The following is a 20,217-nucleotide window of genomic DNA, read 5'->3' on the forward strand; positions in this document are numbered from 1 at the left end:
TGTCTTAATTGGTCTCCCTGCTTCCATGCTTGTGCCTATACATGCTGTTCTCAACACAAGAACCAGAAGGGTCCTGTCAAACCTAAGCCAGACCTTTTCTCTCTTCCTCTCTCAAGGATTCCCAGTTCAGAGTAAAAGCTAGAGTCCTGATGATGGCCCTGTACAGGCCTACACAGGCAGGCCCTTGTTTCCTCAGTCTCACTGCTCCCCTCTAGCCTTGCTGTTTCACACACAGTCATGCTAGTCCCATCTCAGGGCCCTTGCATTGGCTATGTCCTCTGCTGCCTGGGGTGCTCTTCCTCCAAGATGCCTTGTCTTGGTTCTTTTTCTTATTACTGAGGTAAAATATCCCACACCTAAAGTTAGAGGAAGAAAGCTTTATTTGGCTCACAGTTTGTAGAGGCTTCAGTCCCTTGTTGGCTGGCTCCAAGGCAGGGTGGCATGGCAGAGGGGCATTGCAGAGGAGAAACAGTTCAGAAGGCAGCAAAGTAGCAAAATAGCAACAAAAGCAACCAAACCTGCCTTTATATTTCCCCCAGGCTACTTGTCCTTTGGGTGGTATCGCCCACACCCTGGGTGGGACATTCTTAATCTCAGCATCACACACTTAATCCCAGCATCACACAAGCTACATCTGGCCACCTCTGAAAAACCTTACCTATGACCACATGAGGCTTTGGGGGGACATCTAGATTTAAGCCATAACACTCTGTACGGCCCACATTCTCTCTTCCTTCAGATTTTTGCAAGGATATTACTATATGTAATCTCACCTGATGCACTTTAAAAAATGTTATTTCTATCTCCATCAAAAACTCGCTAACACTTTTGTATCTTTTTCTCTTAAATTATGATGTTTTAAAATGTCTATGACATGTTTTTAAATGTGTGTTTAAAAATTTTTATCTGTATCTCCCTATTCCCACTGACCTCCATGACTCTCCTTCCATGAAGACACAGATTTTACAGTGTTAAATCCACAGTACCTGAACATCTGAAACCCGGAAAGGCCACTACATATTTATTAATGGATAAATGAATGGATAAATGAATGACTTTTGTCTCTTTGCCCCAATTTCACTGTGATCTGCCTCCATGGGTGGAACTTTATCTTTCTTCTGACTTGTTACATAACACCTAGTATGTATGTATGCCATCTGTTACTGGACGATAATTCTGTTTTGTGTCATTTTTTTTTTTGGTACCAGGGATCAAACGTGGAACCTGGCGCTTGTAAGGCAGGAGGCAGAATCACTGAGCTAAGTCCCTGGCCCTGTTTTGTGTCATTTTTAAATTACTACACATCCATTAGTGTGTTTGGACCTGCAACAGAGCATCCCCTGTGTAAGGATCAGGTTGTCTCCTGCAGCTCTGTACCTCCACTCAACACATGTGCATAGTCTCACAGGGTACTGAATGCTTAAAGGTGCCTTCTCAGAGAACTGTGGTGGGTCAGAGGGAGAGGATGCTCATCGATTATAATGCATCATGTAACAGAGATGTCCTCAGGAGACCGTACAGCATTGTACGATTGCTGCCCAAGTGTGGCATGTGTGCCGCTGGCATGAGATGATTTTTCGATGCATGCATTCCTTTCTGGTTTTGTATTTGTTTTAATGTATATCAGAGATTTATCAAGTTCACTAGATCTATAGCTTTGTGGATATTATTGCTTGGGAATCCTTTATTTTTTAAAGAAAATTTAAAACATGGATGTCAGTTTAAAGAAAATAATAGTTAAGTAACAATATAAGTGTGATGGGCTGTGTTATGTTCCCTAAATTAATGTTAAAGTCCTGATGCCTGGTACCTCAGAATGTGACTGTATTTGGTGACAGACTCTTTAAAGAGGTGATTGAGTCAAAATGAAGTTATGATGGTGGGCTCTAATCCTACATGACTGGTGTCTAGGATGCAGACTCACACAGAGGGAAGCCCTTGGGAAGACACAGGAAGAAGATGCTAATCTATAAGCAAAAGAGAGAGGCCCTAAGAAATAACCCTATGACACATTGATCTTAGACTTCCAGACTCCCAAACTGTGCAATAACAAAGTCACTGTTGTATGTTGTTGTGATAACCCTAGCAAACTAACACAATAGGTGAGGTGCAGCTGTGGCAGAGATCGTGAAAGTGGTACCTAAGTGGCTGAGTTTGGTGAAATGATCCCAGGTAAAGATATCATCTTGGCTGGAATCCCAGCTCCTGGTTGCATGGCTTCCAGGAAAATCTTTACCTTTCTGAGTCTCAGTGTCTGGTTTTAAAGAATAGGACCAATAATGTCCACAATGCCTAGAAGCTGTAAGTATTAAAGACAGAGTCATATGTATTATATAAAGTCTCCTGAAGCTCAAAACATAGCAGTCACATTGTGGGAAAGCTGTCACCAAGGGGGACAGGAACTTGTCCTTTAATTCAGTACTCCAGAAGCAGAGTCCAGGCTACCCAGGCCAGTGGGTCAGTGAGCCCAGAAGGGGCTCCGTGCTCTGGGTGGACCATAGGGGCCACTTCACTGTGACAGTGGTCCTCTAGGAACAAGGAGGCAGGTATGCTTCCCACTTTATGTCTAGGGAAATGGAGACTCAGATTGCATCAGTAACTTGTCCTGGGGCCAGCGGATTGCAGCAGTGATTTGTCCTAGGCCCAGGTCTGGGGCCTGTACCCTTGGTTGCCTTTTGCCTCTGCCTTCTGTACTGAGAAGCCGCGTGTGAAGGAGGCTCCTCCCTTTGCCTCCGCCCTCACCGTCTGCTGGCTACCAGGGAAGGGGAGGAGCTCTCATTGGCTCAGATGCCACCGTCGCCACGGCAACGCGGCCATACTGGGCCCAACGGATTGAGGGGGCTGGGGCTGTGACGGTGGAGGCCTCGTGGGCAGAACTGGCAGCATGGACAGCCTCTTTGTAGAGGAGGTGGCCGCCTCCCTGGTCAGGGAGTTTCTCAGCAGAAAGGTAATGCTTCACCCCTCCAAAGCCCAGGTCTTGGCTCCAGTGCTGGGAAGCAGTCTGGGACTTTGCTGGCATCTTTGGGGAGGGAGTGTTCCTGGCCTGCTTCTGCTGCCTGCTTCAGAAATGCCCTCACCGGAGCTCCGCTTTCTCAGGATAGAACTACATTTCCCAGGAGCTATTTGTCACAGGCCCTGGGCACTTCCGCAAAGCTTGGTGGGGAGGTACTCCCTGTCCCTGGCCTTTCTGAAGCGTCTGCTCTCAGGAGTGGTGGGCAGCAGCCAGCTGGGGAGGGTTCTGCAGGGCAGAGCTGAGTGTTCCTGGCTCCGGGCAGGGCAGGAAGGCTGCAGCCTGAGCTGGGTTACCGGCCTCCAGGGTTACTTGCCCTAGGACCACTGGGAAAGGACTTCCCCCAAAGATCCCAAAGAGCTGAGAAAAGTTCTTGAGAGTCAAACCTTTACTCATTTTAATCAACGATGGGAGTCCCTGCTGTAGTACTAATTTTTGTAGGAGAAATTTATAAATTCTCCTTTTGTTTTTGTCCCAGAAGAGTTTTAAAGCATTTACACAGCTCTGGCAGTGATGGGGTCCAGGGTGTGGAAGGAGCTGGCTGGGGGTAACGGACAAGAGGTGCTGGGAATCATTCATTTATTCTATGAGAAGTACCTGAGGGCTATTTGCTATGGGTTCTGTTTCCCTGTGATGCACTGTTGAGTTGGGGCATTATCTGAGGTTGAACCTCCCTGCCTCCCCCCGCCCCCTTTTTGTTACTTGTTTTTTTGAGTTGGTCTCATGGTGATCCTCCCGCCTCAGCCTCCTGAGTGCTGAGATTACAGGTGTGTGGCACTATGCAGGGCTGCCACCAACTATTTGAATGGAGGAGGTTCAAATATTTGTTACTAGTTTGTAATGTGAAAGTGTAAGCTTCTGCACGTTACTCACTGCCTTAATGTCTATCTCTAAAACAGGAAAAATGAGATTCACCTTCTGCAGATTTGAAATGATCATTAATAATAATACAGTGTATGGGTAGCTCCCAGGCATTATGTCTGACACAGATAAAGTGTGCACATATGTATTAACTTTATACTTGCTTACCCATTTCTGACATACACCTGTTTTGAAAGTGTTTTTCTATGCATTTTACATTTTCTTTTTTTTGTATGTGTGATAAGAGGATTGAACTCAGGACCTTGTGTACATTTATATTTTGTTTTTATTTTTTATTTATGTATTTTTAAAAATTTTTTTAAATTAAATTCTTTTATTGGTACATTGTAGGTATACAACACAATTACATTTCTCATTGGGAATTGTACCTTTACATGATGCATCTTGGTTCTTATTTTTTCCCCATTCCTAGCCCTCCCTTCACACCCTCCACCCTTCCCTATTTACAAAGACTTTATTTCCATTTTTTCCATTTCTCATCATTTTTCCTTTCCCTTCTTTCCTTTCCCCTGCCCCTCCCACTACCCCTACCCCTTTGGACCTTTGCTTCCTATTTTACATTATCAATTATTCATTCTAATCACTGGTACATTTTAGGTATACAATACAATGACATTCATCATTGGAAATTTGCACCTTTACATGATCTCTCTTGGTTCTTATTTTTCACCCTTGCCCAGCCCTCCCTTCAACCCCTCCATTCCTCCCTATTTACAAAGATTTTGTTTCTATTTTTCCATTTTCTCATATTAATCCCATTCCCTTCTATCCTTTCCCCTAGCCTTCCCACTTCCTTCCCCTTTACCCCTTTTCTTCCTATTTCACATGACCAATTATACATTTAGTCCTTATTTACACTTTCAGTTTCTCACACCAGAGAAACTATTCGGTATTTATTCATGTGTGTCCTATTTATTTCACTTAAGAGTATCGTCTCAATGTGCATCCACTTAGCTATAAATGTCTCTAATTTCTCATTTTGTATGGCTGAGTAGTACTCCATTTTATAAAAAAACCACATTTTCTTAATCCAGTCTCCAGTTGATGGGCATTTGGGCTATTTCCAAGTTTTAGCTATTACAAACTGTGCTGCTATGAACATGGGTGCACATATATCACTGTGGTATGATTCTTTTAATTCTTCGGGGAAGATCCCCAGCAGTGGAATAGCAGGGTCAAATGGGACTTGCAGTCCTAGTTCTTTGAGGTATCTCCATACTGATTTCCACAGTGGTTGCACCAGTCTACACTCCCACCAGCAGTGGAGCAGGGTTCCTCTTTCCCCACAGCCCCGCCAGCATTTGTTATTGGTTGATTTCGTGATAGCAGCCATTCTTTCTGGAGTGAAGTGGAATCTCAGTGTTGTTTTCATTTGCATCTCTTGAAGGACCAGTGATGTTGAACATTTTTTCATGTATTTATTTGCTATTTCTACTTCTTTGTCTGAGAAATGTCTGTTCATTTCAGATGCCCATTTTTGGATTGAGTCTTTAAATTTGGGAGGTCTGATCTTTTTAAGTTCTTTATAGATTCGAGATAGTAGAACTTTGTCTGAGGAAGAGCGGGTGAAGATTTTTTCCCACATTGTAGGTTGTCTCTTTACACTGCTGGTGGTTTCTCTTGCTGTGCAGAAGCCTTTTAATAAGAAGAGATCCCACTTGCTGATTGTTTGTGCTAGTTCACAGGCAACTGAGGTTTTGTTCATAAAATCTTTTCCTACACTGATGCCTTCAAGGGTTCTACCTAACCTCTGTTCCAACTGGTTCAGAGTTTATATTTTAATATTTAGATCTTAAATCCATTTTGATTTTCGTTTAGTGCATGGTGAGAGATACAGGTCTAGTTTTAATCTTTGGCAAGTTGAAGCCCAATTTTTCCAGCACCATTTATTAAAGAGGCTATCTTTCCTCCAGTGAGGGTATTTGGCTCCCTTATAGAAGATGAGATGGCTGAGTGTGTCTGGTGTTGTTTCTGCATCTTCTAATCTGTTCCACTGGTCCTCAGGTCTGTTTCTTTGCCAGTACCATGCTGTTTTTAATCACAGTAGCTTTGTAGTAGAGTTGCAGGTTGGGGATTGTGATACCCCCTCCTATGTCTCTGTTACCTAGAATTGCTTTTGCTATTCTGGGTCTCTTCTTGTTCCAAATGAATTTTTGGATTGTTTTCTCAAGGTCCATGAAGTATGCTGCTGGGATCTCAACTGGAATTGCATTAAATCTATATAGCAGTTTTGGAAGTATGGGCATTTTCACTATATTAATCCTTCCTACCCAGGAGCAGGGTATGTCTGTCCATTTTCTGATATCATCTTCAGTCTCTCTTTTCAGAGTGCCATAGTTTTCAGAGAAGAGGTCTTTGATGTCTTTTGTTAGGTTGATTCCTAGGTATTTCAGTTTTTTGGATGCTATTGTGAAAGGAATTATTTGCCCTATTTCTCTCTCAGTGAGTCTGTCATTGGTGTAGAGGAAAGCTATTGATTTTTGTGTGTTGACCTTGTAACCAGCTACTTGACTGAATTTGGTTGCTAAGTCTAGAAGACTTTTGGTGGAGTTCTTGGGGTCTTCTATATAGAGTATCATGTCATCTGCAAATAAGGGCAATTTGACTTCTTCATTACCTATCTTTATTCCTTTTATTTCTTTCTCTTGTCTAATTGCCGTGGCTAATGTTTCCAGAACTATATTGAACAAGAGTGGTGATAGTGAACATCCTTGTCTTGTTCCTGATTTTAGTGTGAAGGATTTCAGTTTTTGACCATTTAGTATGATATTGGCTGTTGGTTTTTCATAGATGGGTTCTATCAGTTTGAGGTAGAGGCCATCTATTCCAATTTTTTGTAGGGTTTTTATCATAAATGCATGTTGGATTTTGTCAAATGCTTTTTCTGCATCTATGGAGATAATCATATGGTTTTTGTCCTTGGTTCTATTGATATAGTGTATTACATTGATTGATTTTCCTATATTGAACCATCCCTGCATCCCTGGAATGAATCCCACTTGATCAGGGTGTATGATCTTCTTGATGATCTTCTGCATTCTGTTTGCCATTATCTCATTAAGGATTTTTGCATCTATGTTCATTAGTGAGATTGGCCTATAGTTCTCTTTTTCAGTTGGGTCTTTCTCTGCTTTGGGGATCAAGGTGATGCTTGCTTCCAGGAATGAATTTGGGAGTATTGCTTCCCTTTCAATGTCATTGAAGAGTTTAAACAGTAGTGGGAGCAGTTCCTCTCTAAATGTCTTGTAGAATTCAGCAGTGAAGCCATCAGGGCCCAGGCTTTTCTTAGTTGATAAGTTTTTAATTACATTTTCAATTTCATTGGTTGATACTGGGTTGTTCAGAATTTTTAGGACTTTCGTTCAACTTTGGTAATTCATATGTATCTAGGAATCTGTCCATTTCTTCTGTGTTGTCCATCTTATTGGTGTATAGGTTCTGGAAGTAGGTATTGATGATCCTCTGGATTTCTGCTCAGTCTGTTGTGATTTCACCCTTTTCATTCCTAATTGCATGGATTTGGGCCTTTTCTTTCCTTTTTCTGACAAGGTTGGCTAAGGGTTTGTCAATTTTGTTGATTCTTTTGAAGAACCAACTCTTGGCTTCATTGATTTTTTTGTATCGTTCTCTTAGTCTCCATTGCACTGATTTCTCCTCTGATCTTTATAATTTCCTCCCTTGTATGAGCTTTGGGATTGTCCTGCTCTTCTTTTTCTAGAAGCTTGAGGTTCAGCATCAGGTTGTTTAATTGGGCTCATTCTGTTTTCCTAATATGCGTATTCACTGCTATGAATTTCCCTCGTAAGACTGCTTTCATTGTGTCCCATAGATTCCGATATGTTGTCTTGCCATTGTCATTTAATTGTAGGAAGTGTCTGATTTCTTCTTTAATTTCCTCTGTGATCCATTGGTTATTCAGAAGTGTGTTGTTCAATTTCCATGTGTTTATGAAATTTTTTGAGTTTCTTTTGCTATGGATCTCCAATTTCATCGCACTATATTCTGATAATATACAAGGGATAACTTCAGTTCCTTTGCACTTACTTAAACATGTTCTCTGTGTGAGTATGTGGTCTATTTTGGAGAATGACCCATGTGCAGCTGAGAAGAATATGTATTCTGATTTTGTGGGGTGGAACACTCTGTAAACATCTGTTAAGTTCCTTTCTTCAAGAGGTCCATTGAGTTCTAGTATTTCATTCCTTATTTTTAGTCTAGTTGATCTATCTATTTGTGACAGTGGGGTGTTGAGATCCCCCACTCCAATTGTATTAGTGCATATATGACTTTTCATGTCCGTTAATATTTGTTTCATATAGTTGGGTGCACTAGTGTTTGGTGCATAGATATTTATGATTGTCATCTCTTCCTCTTGGATTCTTCCCTTTACAAGGATGTAGTGTCCTTCTTCATCTCTCTTAATCAATGTTGGTTTGAAATCCACTTGACCTTCAAAGATTATAGCTACTCCTGCTTTTTTTCAGGTTCCCGGCTCATGGTGTATTGTTTTCCACCCTTTAACTTTCAGTCTATGAGTTTCCTTTTGAATTAAGTGTGTTTCTTGTATGCAGCATATTGTTGGATTTTGCTTCTTAACCCATTCTGCCAGTCTATTTCTTTTGATTGGTGAATTGAGACCATTAACATTGATGGTTCTAACTGAAATGTATTGACTTGTCATTGCCATGACTTTTTCTTTTTGTTGGGTTCTCTCCCTTTACATTTAATTTCTTGTCACGCCAGATGGGTTCATTCTGCTTTGCTTCGTGGGGTTGTGATCCTCAATGTCTGTTCCTAGGCTATTGTGTCAAATTCTTTGGAGTGCTGGTTTGGTATTCACGAAGTTCCTAAAGTGCTCTTTGTCATGAAAGTATCTTATTTCTCCATCCATTTTGAAAGGTAGTTTTGCAAGGTACATCAATCTGGTTTGGAGGCTGTTTTCTTTTAGGGCTTGGAATATGTCACCCCAAGCTCTTCTTGCCTTGATGGTTTGTGTTGAGAAGTCTGCTGTGATTCTGTTGGGCTTTCCTTTGTATGTGATTTGTTTCTTTTCTCTAACTGCTTGGAGAACTTTGTTCTTCTGTTGTGTTTCTGGAATCTTAACAATTATATGCCTATGTGTAGATTTTTTTTGATCAAGGCTATTTGGAGTCCTATATGCCTCCCTTTTCTGTATGTCAAGCTCTTTTCCCCTGCTTGGGAAGTTTTCTGCCATTATTTCGGTGAAGAGATTTTTTATGTCATCTCCACTCTCTCCTGTTTCTTCATTGAGTCCAATCAGTCTTATGTTATTCTTCTTTGCATCATCTAGCAGCTGCTGGATTGATTTCTCATGTTCCCTTAGAATTTTGAAGCAATTTTTCTTTTCCTGGTCACTAATTGCAGTCTTATCTTCTAATTCTGAAATTCTGTCCTCACATTGGCTCATTCTGCTGTGTAGACTTTCAGTGGAGTTTTTCATGTCCTGGAAATCTATTTGCATCTGTTTTATGGATTCCATTTGTTTCTTATGTTGGGATTCCATCATGTTCCTGAGCTCCTCTCTAGATTTATTAATCATGTCTTGCACTAGGGGCACAATTTCTCCTGTTATGTGAGAAATTATTTCTGATTTCATTTTTTCAGATCCCCTTTTGTTCCCAGTTCAGTGCGTCCAGGTGGTTGAGTATCAGAGTGTTCCATCTCATTTCCCTTTGGGGTTGCTCTAGGTGATAGTCTGGTTTTGAGACTTATTTACATGTTTTCTCATTTCGACTGGCGCGGGGGGCTGTTAGCACCTGCACGGATTACCTCCTCTGAGCTGGGAGAGGTGGGACAGGGGCTGGGAGCAGCAGTATGGATGATGGCCCAAAAGCCCTTTCCTCTGGGCTGGGAGCAGCAGGAGGGATGGTGGCTGGGAAGCCCTTTCCTCTGGGCCAGGAGCAGCAGGACAGAAGGTGGCCCAAAAGCCCTTTCCTCTGGGCTGGGAGCAGTGGGAGGGATGGTGACTGGGAAGCCCCTTCCTCTGGACCTGGAGCAGTGGGTCTGCAGCTCAGAAGCACCTACCTCTGGGCCGGGAGCAGCAGGACTCAGTACCGTGGTCTGGTGTCCTTTGCATCTTTGTAGTGTGGAACCAGGTAGCTGACTGTCTGCAGCAGGTTGATTCGGCATCTTCCATGTGACTCGGGAGGTCGGTAGGGCATGCACAGACCTGCCTGTCTGCAGCGGGCTGATTCTGTGTGATCTGCACAGCTCGGGACCTCGGTAGGGTGTGGGCAGGCCTGCCTGCCTGCAGCGGGGTGATTCGGTGTCTTCCACTCGACTCGGGACCTCGGTAGGGCGTGCACAGCCCTGCCTGTCTGCAGCAGGATGATTCAGCATGTTCCCTGGGACTCGGGACCTCGGTAGGGCATGCACAGCCCTGCCTGTCTGCAGCGGGCTGATTCAGCATGTTCCTATATTTTGTTTTTATTCAAAATGTTTTAATCTATCTGGCTTCCTCATACCTGCCTTGACCTTCCATCACTGGCCCCAACTACATTGTGGGCATCAGCAACACACCCTGGGAGGCTGACCACTACCAGTGTTTCCTTTATATCTGAGCATCAGGCAGAACTCTCAGTGAGGGCTTCCTCATGCCTTTTCTTTCTTGGACACAGACAAGATCAAAGTCCTTGCAGACATCCATGGATGCCTGACAGCACAACCCCAGCTTACCATCCCACCCTTTCTTGCTTCTCCCCTATTTTTTCCCCTGATCTACCCAGGCCCACCCCAACCACATGCCATCTCCCAGAGCCCTCAGATGTCTCCAGCCTGAGTGATCCTTGACTCATCTTGTCTGTGTGTGCTCATTGGTGCTTCTGTTACAGTTAATACATCCACCTGTGTCACCGTCCACACAGGGCCTCAGAGCTGACCCCTGAACCTGGCAGCACCTTGGAGGCTGCCTTGTCCTCTTGGCCTCCTCTGCCTCCCATGTCTCATCTTCACACATGAAGGTCTTGAGAGTAGAAAGAAGTGGCCCAAGTCACTCAGGAAGTCACAGAGAGCTGGGTGATACCGGTCTCACTCAGCTCAGTGCTTCTGCACAGGCTTCACATGGGCAGGTACTCAGCAGTCATGAGCAGAATTCCCATCATGGCACCAGGCACTTGCTGGATGCTGTCTGTTTTCTCAAATTCTTGTAAGTGTCCTGAGAATTAAGTATAATTTCATTGTTCATTTCCACATGGGATGATTGTGAGACTAGGAGGCCAAAAAACTTACCTAGGGTGAGCAGGCCAGACCATATCACTACCCCTCTCCATCCTCCTCTGGCTTCCCATCACTATTTGACTATGAGGTCCTTCAAGACCTGGCTACCCTCTAGACTTCCTCTTCTGAAGCAGAACTTAAATGGAAACAAGTTTTTCCAGCCTTGGATCCCCCAACTATAACTCCTTGTTCTGGTACAGATAAAATTGGCAACTATGTCCTATACACAAATTTTATGTCATCTTATTCTCACAAGATTCACAAGGCTCTGCCTTCTTTCAAGGCTAAATTACAAAACTATCTGCCCTTGTCCTGTAAACTCTCTTGCTACATCACTAGAAAGACCAACTCCTTTGACCGAATGTATAAATTGGAAACTTTCCTTTGTTCTCCACTCAACCTTTGGATGTTAGTCCGTTGAGTCGGTGTTCACCTAAAACCTAAATGAATCTTCCTGTTTCCCAGTGGTCTCTCCAGCCTCTTCAATCCCACACACTTCCACTATGGCTTCTGTATTCCTCTACCCTCCAGCCACAATGGTGTCCTTGGACTCACTAAGTGTAGTCTGCCTTCAAGGAGACTCCTGAGAAGCCTCTGGTGATGTCAAGGTTCAGTGACTCCTCTGGTTCGATGGCCTCTTGGTTCTGTGATTCCTCCTGCAGCGATCCGACCCCCATCTGACAACCTTTCCTGGGGTAATGGCCTAGGCTTGTTCATACTAGCACTGTAACCTTTTTGTGATCTCAATTCCAAGGATCTCACCTTTCCTATTTCCAATACGTCCCTCTTCTCAGCCCCACACAACCTATTCTTTAACCTTATCTGCATGTGCATCCATTGTTCCTGCCAACTTTTCAGTCCCCCAGCTCACACCTTACCCACCCATTGTCATAATCACATGCTTCATAACCTGCTCCATAGTCTTGCCCTTTTCTCCTCTTTCCCTTATTCTCCTCTGAGCCGGGTAAAAGTCAACTCAGCCTACTCCATGTCTGCCTCTGCAGAGCTGAATGAGATTGCAGAACATCACCACCAAGCTGACGGCATCACTTTAAGGTCATGGGCACTCAAACTGTGGTTTCCCAGAGGTGCCTGTATACCTGGTCACACCTGTTCAGCCTGATCACTCTCTCAAATCCTGGATGGCCATCTCACACCTTCTCTTTCCTCATGCCAAAGCTCCTTTCTCATCTAAGTTCACTGAGAATGCAGAAGTAGTCATGAGAAGTGAGAATGGTCCAACAGGCTCCCACACCCTCATGTATAAACCTTTCTGGGCCCAAGCCAATCACTTCATCCCAGCTTGTGTTCCTGGGAGATGAATCCTCTGTGCCTGGGTCAGGCAGCCTGTGTCCTCATACATGCTTTGGGGCACATCATGTGCCCATGCCCTGCATGCTCCCCTCTCCACTGGGGTATTCTTATCAGTACGTATATGGGCTCCTACTGCACCTCAGCTTGACCTGCAAGCCCTGTGGCTACGAGACTTTATTTCTTCCTTGTACAGCCACACCCCATGAAAGAGCTAGCTGTATACTCTGATTCCATCTCTGCCTCCAACTTTCTCAGGCTCATTTTAATTGGGCTTTTGTCTCCACATTCCTGGGAGACTGCTCTTAGCAAACTCATCATTGATCTCTCATTTTCACTATTTGCTCTTCTTGAACTGAGAATTGTGTTTGTCACAGATGATTATGTTCTTCTTCTTGGCTCCCAGGTAACATTTGCTTTTGGCTTTCTCTCACCATCTCTGGTGGCTCCTTCTCAGAGTCTTTGTCCCTCACCCCTTCCCTGATTTGTGCTGTGAATGCTGGTGGTGTCAAAGATTCACTATATGGCCATTTTCCCTTCTACTTTCCATCTATTCTTTAGGTATCTCAGCCAGTCTTAAGGGTTCCGGTATCATCTATCTGCAGATTATCCTAAAATGTCTATCTCCAGCTGACCTCACCCTGAATTGATCTCTTTGAGTATGCTATATTCCCACATGCATGTCTAATTATCATCTCTACCTGCCTCTGATAGTGGCTCAACTCACAATATTTATGGCACCAAATGTGCACCCCCCACCCCATAACAACCAGGTTTCCAACACTTTGCACACCAGCTGAGTGTCCTACAGTTCAACTCAATTTTGACACTACCTAGAGTCAGCACAGACCCTACAGGTTAGGGGCTCTTTTCCTTTTTATGCACCTACATGCAGTCCATCAGCCAGTCTGCTGGCTTTACCACCAGAGCACATACAGAAAGCAGCCACTTCTTACCACCTCTGACCTGATACATGTCACCCCTGTCTGTTATGTGAACTGTGAATTGTTCAGTGGACCCCTAAGTGGTTTTTGCTTAATCACCCACCTCCTATATTCTGTTTTTAACCTAGCAGCCAAATGATCCTTTAAAATTATGTTAGTCCCTCACCTACCTTTTCTCAAATCCTCCTGTAGCCTTTCCCACTTCACCAAAGCCTATTTGCTTTTTCCTTGTCAGGCCCTGGCCCACCTCTCTGACCTAATGTCTTCTCTTTGTCCCTTGGCCATAAAGCTATAGATGCACTGGCTCTTGCAATTGCCACAGGTCCTTTGAACTTGCTGTTTCTTGCCTGGAACACTACTCTCCCAAGGTCTGTCTGGGCTGCCCCTCATTTCCTTCATGTCTCTGCTCATTGTCACCCAATCAATGAAGCTTTTCCTGACCATTTTTCATAAAATAGCATCCCTTCCCCATACCAGCTCCTGAGTCTCTCTGTTTTCCTACCTTGCTATATATATCTTTCTCCCCACAGCATATTAGACTTGTTGTCATTCCCCTATAGAATGTAAGCTGTAGGAGGATGGGACTTTGATCTGTTCACTCCTCTGCATCTAGCAGCTGGACTAGTAAATGAGTGGTTCATGCCTTTCAACTCACAAATGGGGAAACCAGAAGACAAGAGAGCACATGGGTGATGCTGAACAAATAGCTGCTTATCTAAAATAGTGCCCCATGTGGGCTGGGGATTTAGCTCAGTGGTTTCACCACCTGCTGCGCAAGTGCAAGGACCCAAGTTCAATCCCCGGTACCAAAATAAATAAATAAATAAATAAATAAATAAATAAATAAATAAAATAGTGCCCCTTGTCTTTGTATTTGCTTTCCCTGTATTGTTTTCCACAGCGGTGCATATTAGCAGCTGCAAGACTGAATACTTACCATTGATTTATGGTCTGATTTCCCCAAAGAATGTTAGCTCTTATTCTTTCTGCTTCCCCTACATCTACAACAGAGCCTGAAACATAGTAGGTATAGGGCAAAGGTTTGTGAGTGAAGATTGAGCGGAATGGATGGGGCTGAGGGCTGGTTGACTCCTGAGAACATCCTTGTAAACTTCCTCAAGTGCTGGTATCCTTCACATGGAGGGGGTGTTAAATGTACCAACACTTGGTGATTGGAGCTATTGATGAACTTACAGATATCCACCAGAGAGGGAGGATCCTTCTATATAGACTATTCCATAACATATGTTAGGTGGGAAAGCCGTGGTTAAGCCCACATGATCCACAAGAGGTTGCTTTTGAGCCCTACCTCTCCTTCCAGTTGACTCTCCCCAATGTACCTCATCCACCTTTCTCCAACACACACATCCAGTTCTTTCTGTGCCCTTTCTTGCAGAACTCCTTTTCACTCTCTTTGGTTCAAGGCCATGTGCATTCTTCTTGTTTCTCAAATGAACCTTCTTACCAAAATTCATGGCAGACAGTAGGTTTTGTCTTGTTTTCTGAGCAGCTAGAGTCTCTACGAAATTCTGAATACAAAGGCTAGGGGAGAAGTCAAGCCCTGTCCAGCACTGAAAGTCTGGGATCCATCTGGAACAAGGAATCCCTGTGACATAGGCTGAGTGGTTTGTGAGGCATCTTCTCATCCTGCGGACATTTGAGAACCACAGTGGCTCCTAGGAGTATAGGCAGCAGCTCCTGGGGTTGTTTTTCCAAATAGAAGCCAGGTGCTTGTGATAGGAGAGTAATTTCCCAGTTTACCATTGTCAGGACCTCAGTCTTTGGGCCAGGGTGGGATGAGGGACAGTGGCTTTTCTGGCTACCCACTACACATTTACCAGGGGCTCCCCATGGGTCAGGGTCCCAGAATCACAGGTTCACAGGCTGGAGTGGTCAGTTGTGTGATTCTCCTGTGTAGCTGGACAAACCCTCCTTGTCTTCTGGTTTCTCCATTTGGGAAATGAAGGGAATGAATATTGGCCTTGTGCTTATTTTTTTCTTTTGTTTATTTTTAAAGCTTCATACTCCACAGCCCCAACTGTAGGGCCAAACTCCTGGCCTCAGAGCTGGCTCTGGGTGTCCAGGTTCCCTGGATTTTACTCCTTGCCTATACAAAGGGCTGAGAACCCCAGCCTTAGCTGACCCCACAGGGCTGTTGTAAAATTCAGAACAATTGTGGAGGTGATGTCAAGTGTAAGGTTTAAATAAAAATGAATTCTTAAGTCAGTGTTTGAGAATGATCATAATGAAGCACATCGGTTGTCTCTTGTTTTCCTTGCGTCAGAAGACAGAAGGTTTTGATTTAAAGAAGGAAACAGTAATTCAGACATCTTCCTTCAGGGCCTAAAGAAGACATGTGTGACCATGGACCAGGAACGCCCTCGCTCTGACCTCAGCATAAACAGCAGAAATGATCTCCGGAAAGTTTTGCATCTTGAGCTTCTCTACAAGGAGAACAAGGTGTGTACTTACTAAGGTGGGGTGTGGAGTCTGGAACTGAGTCTGCAGCACCCATGGGGTAGGTGCCTGGAGTTGGGCTGCCCTAGGGATTTCCTCTTCTGCCGGCTCTGTGCTTCTGGTTGGCATGTTACGTGTGGAGTTGTTTTGTGTTTGATTCAAACCCCAGCCTGTGGCTGTGCCCAGCCTCCCACTGTTGTTCTTGTGTGCTCTCCTCCCTACATGAGGCTATTTTTAGTAAGATTCTACTTAGGAATATAATATTGTTATACTAAAATTTTCCATTTCCTGCCTACAGAAGATTTTCCTTCTTCTGCTCTGAGTAACACCTTGGTCTTAAGTCTGCTGTGACATATAATTCAGGCAGAAGTGGTAATTGGGTTCATCTTACCCACATGCTTTGGAGTCAAAGCAAAAGGAACACACTTGCTCCAGTGGGGGCGGCCTTCCCCGATCCCCAGGCTCCATCCACTTACAAGCTGTTACAGGTTTTCACGGTGCCTGATAGATTTGTCACATTTGTAATAGGATATTTATATGATTGTTTAGTTAATATCTGCCTCTCCCATGAACTTGGATGCTGTAGAAAGCTAGAGACAATCTCTCTTTTGTACACTCTTGTGTCCTTATAATTAACTTATTGTCTGGTGATATAGTGAAGCATCAGTATGTTTTTGTGAAATGAATGAGTGGCTGAATGAATGAGTATATGAATGAATGAAGCTATAATTACAACTTAATTGATCTTTCTGTTAGGAATACAGAATTTTCTAATTCATTTATAGAAGAATTTCCCTAGCACATGTTGCCTTGTGGTTGGGCATAGTGTCAGAGTCAGAAAGAAACTCATGATTGCCCATGTAGTTCTGCATTTACCATAATTTAAAAACCAAGGCAATAAAATGATATCTCACACAGAACTTCAGTATACAAAACAAAGAAAGGAGGATGCTCTATTGGAAGTAGGGACAGGGAGATGGTCCTGCTTACTTGGCCTTCTGGGACAGTCCTCAGGGCCCAGTAAACCAGCCTTTAAACCACTGATTTAATGAGACCCTCCCTGTCCCCAGAGGGAAGCTGTGAGCTGGAGCATTGTGGCTGTGTGAAGTCTCAGTCACTTACAGGGTAGGGACTCAGATTCCCAAATCCATCACTGTAATAGTGATCAAGCTTATTATTTGTCACTCTTTTTTTTTTTCCGTACTGGGGATCGAACTTGGGACCTTGCGCTTGCAAGGCAGGCGCCGGAACCACTGAGCTAAATCCCTGGCCCTGTCACTCTGTTTTTAAGTAACATTTCAGCAGATTATATTAACAAAGAAGTGAGACCAAGGTTATTTCTAAGATACCCAGAAGAACCTCCAAACCCCTTGAAAACCATCTAATGGGACAGAGAGGATCTTAGGCCTGGTTTCGAGTCATAAAGTGAAACAGAATTTCAGGCAAATCTGTAAACCTCAACCAACAGGTCCCCCACCCTCCTGGTGCTCTGTGCTTGCCAGAAACCCTTGTGCTCCCTGTTCCCCCTTGAGGAGAAAAAAGTCGAGGCAGCCAAGTGAAGTCATCTCAGAGGCTGGGTAAGACATCACCCAGCTGGCCTTGATCCTCTGGGTCTGGTGTGACACACTACACCTCCTTTTCCTGAGTGCACTCATGGACACAGTGCTGGAGGAGGAAGACCTTCAACCCCAGCAGCAGATACTCGAACCTTCTGTCTGGTAGATTCTGAGGCAGGAGCATTGGCCACACTAATTAGGGATATTCTGCACAGGGAGTAAGATAGAGGCCCAGAAAACTTAACTAACCCTTCTGATCCATTGAGATTTTATGGAAAATCACCTTTACCTAGGTTCCAAGAAGTACTTTTGCCATTCAAATTATATTTATTTCCTTGCCATAATATAGTATGTTATCTTAAAATACCTAAGATATTTTCATTAGCCCTTGGTAAGTGCCCTGATTATTTAATTTAAATAGTAGTTATTAGCTGTGACACAATAAATTGGAGCCTGTATTTAAAAGAAACATGGGCTTATTAGTCCATTTATTGCATGATAATTTTGTCATTCACTCAGCCCAGGCTAGTATGATCCTAGGAAAGTCCTGCAATTTAATGTTAATATTTCTAGTAACTTGTTTTTCCCTATGAGGAATATGGTAAATCTAAATGCCTAAGTAAAATTGAAGTTTTGAAAAACAGTATCTAGATTCATATAAAGGCTGTGTGCCTGCTGTGAGCAAGTGATATGAAAACCATTAAGGTATTATTCAGACAGTCCAGGGCCATACATCTCTCTTACTGAGAGAAAAAGCAAGAAATTGAAATAAATTCTATAATATCTTTCCCTTGACTCTCTTCGTTGTAAGCTTCAGACTTAAGCAAAATTGTCTCTTTTCTTTTCTTTGGTATCTTGCGAAAAGAAAGTGTGCAAGTGAACAAATAAAACTGCCCCTTGATCTTATCTGATAAGGCTGTTGCATTTGGTCACAGTCCCTTGGCATGGTCTTGTTCTGAATTTTGTGGTCAGATCAGAAGAATAGCAGGGGAGGGACTGGGCACATGCTGAAGACTGCTCTGCCCCAGGCTCTTTGTTGGATGCTTTACTACTAATAGATTGCAGAATCCCTGAACGCCCCTTGTCTGGCCACAGCTCAGCAGAGCTGGGGTATTTGCAGGGTCTTGGGGTGGAGACTGATGAATAGCAGGTGCCCGAGGCCAGTCTGTTTGGATAGCTATGTCTGCCCAAATGACTGGGGCAATTTTATAATCCTGACTGCCTCTGTATACTTTTCATTTTTTGAAACAGCACAACAGTTTCTGGCAACCCCCTTTTTTGTTTGTTTGTTCGCTTTGTAATTCAGACTGGTCTTGAACTCACCATGGAGCCCTGGCTGGCCTTGACCTTGTGGTGATCCTCTTGCCTCAGCCTCCCAGATGCCACCATATCTGACTGAATTCTAGGCATGTGCCACCATATCTGACTTTTTATGCTTTTCATATTAACTTTCTGCTTCATGTGGAGGTCACACATTAAGAAAATATTCAGGCCCCAAATGTTTCTAGATCTACAGAGTTAGTGTTTTCTATAGACCTAAATTTTTTTTTAAATGAAAGGATAGGTATTTTATAGTTATTCCTAGGAGAATTTGCATATAGAGGAAATTTGCTTGGGAACTCCACCATTCACATTACATAATATTGTAATTGTTCACTGGATTGCCTGACCCATGTTTTATGTAGCAGTTCTTTTAGGGTAGAGATTTTTGTCTTCATCTCTGTATCCCTATACAACACAGCACCTGGCTTATGCAATAGCATTCACTGAAAGCATGTATGAATGAGTGAGAAGTCAATAAAACTTATGTCAAAGAATTTGTATCTATGATTAATGATTTTTCCCAACTCCCAATGATAGGCAAAGGAAAAGCCTCTAAAAACAAGCCTTGAACTCATTACTAGATACTTTTTGGATTACTCTGGAAATGTGGATAAAAATTTAAACCAAGAAACTCCAATCCCTGCACTCTCAATTCCAAAGAAAGATAACAAATTGCTGGCAAGATGCTCAGAGACCACGCTGGTGAATATATATGACCTTTCAGATGAAGACACAGGTTGGAGAACATCACTGGCAGAAACAAGCAAGGCCAGGTATCTCTTCCCATTTACTCTGTATAGTAGCTTCCTATGCTGCTCTAACTTAGTGGTTTTATCAGCAGGTGTTCTCCTGAGAAATAGAATCAGTAGCATATACAAATGCTTTTTGACTTGTGATGGTGTTATGTCCTAATAAACCCATTGTAAGTTGAAAAATCATGTTGAAAAAGCATTTAATTCACTTGGCCTGCAAAACTTCAAAGCATAGCAGCACCATACACTGTAGAGTACGGATTGTTTCCTGTTGTGACCCTGTGGCTGACTAGATACCAAAGCTTCCTGCTACTCACCAGCATCCAGAGAGTACTGTATTACACGTCACTAGAAAAGGTCAACATTCAAAATTCAAAGTATGGTTTTGGTTGAGTGTGTATTGCTTTCACACCATTGTCAAATTGAAAAACTGTAAGCTGAACTATTGTAGGCCAGGACTGCCTGTGTATGTAGATGTGTGCACACACATACAGGTAAGTATATATAAAGAGATTTATTTTAAGGAGGTGACTCATACAATTGTGGGCGCTGGCAAGTCTATAGTTTAGGGCAGGGCCTGATGGCTGGAGATTCAGACAGGATTCCTGTGTTATGGTCTTGAGGAAGAATTACTTCTTCTCTGAGAAGCCTCAGGTTTTGCTCTTAAGGTCTTCAATTAATAGATCAGGTCCACCTGCATCATGGAGAACACTAATCTGTTTTCCTTAAAGTCAACTGGCTGTAAA

At 43.3% G+C, this 20,217-nt stretch overlaps 1 protein-coding gene across 6 annotated transcripts in view; it reads left to right on the top strand.

Moving 5' to 3' along the window:
* Positions 1-2,775: 2,775 nt before the first annotated feature.
* The window catches only part of Mindy4 (MINDY lysine 48 deubiquitinase 4), a 116,504-nt gene continuing 99,062 nt past the window's right edge, over positions 2,776-20,217 (top strand). For 5 of the 6 annotated variants that reach the window (XM_004856284.3, XM_021237565.2, XM_004856286.3 and 2 more), the window contains exons 1-3: positions 2,776-2,947; positions 15,724-15,843; positions 19,257-19,492. In XM_004856284.3, coding sequence (XP_004856341.1) covers positions 2,885-2,947; positions 15,724-15,843; positions 19,257-19,492 — 419 coding nt within the window. In that variant the 5' untranslated portion in view covers positions 2,776-2,884. The remainder of the gene's footprint in view (positions 2,948-15,723; positions 15,844-19,256; positions 19,493-20,217) is intronic. The other variant, XM_004856287.3, reaches the window with a different exon arrangement.

Source organism: Heterocephalus glaber, unplaced genomic scaffold (assembly GCF_053883595.1).
Source record: "Heterocephalus glaber isolate CG9 unplaced genomic scaffold, H.glaber_assembly_v1.0 deba00000546, whole genome shotgun sequence".
Classification (NCBI taxonomy): Eukaryota; Metazoa; Chordata; class Mammalia; order Rodentia; family Bathyergidae; genus Heterocephalus; species Heterocephalus glaber.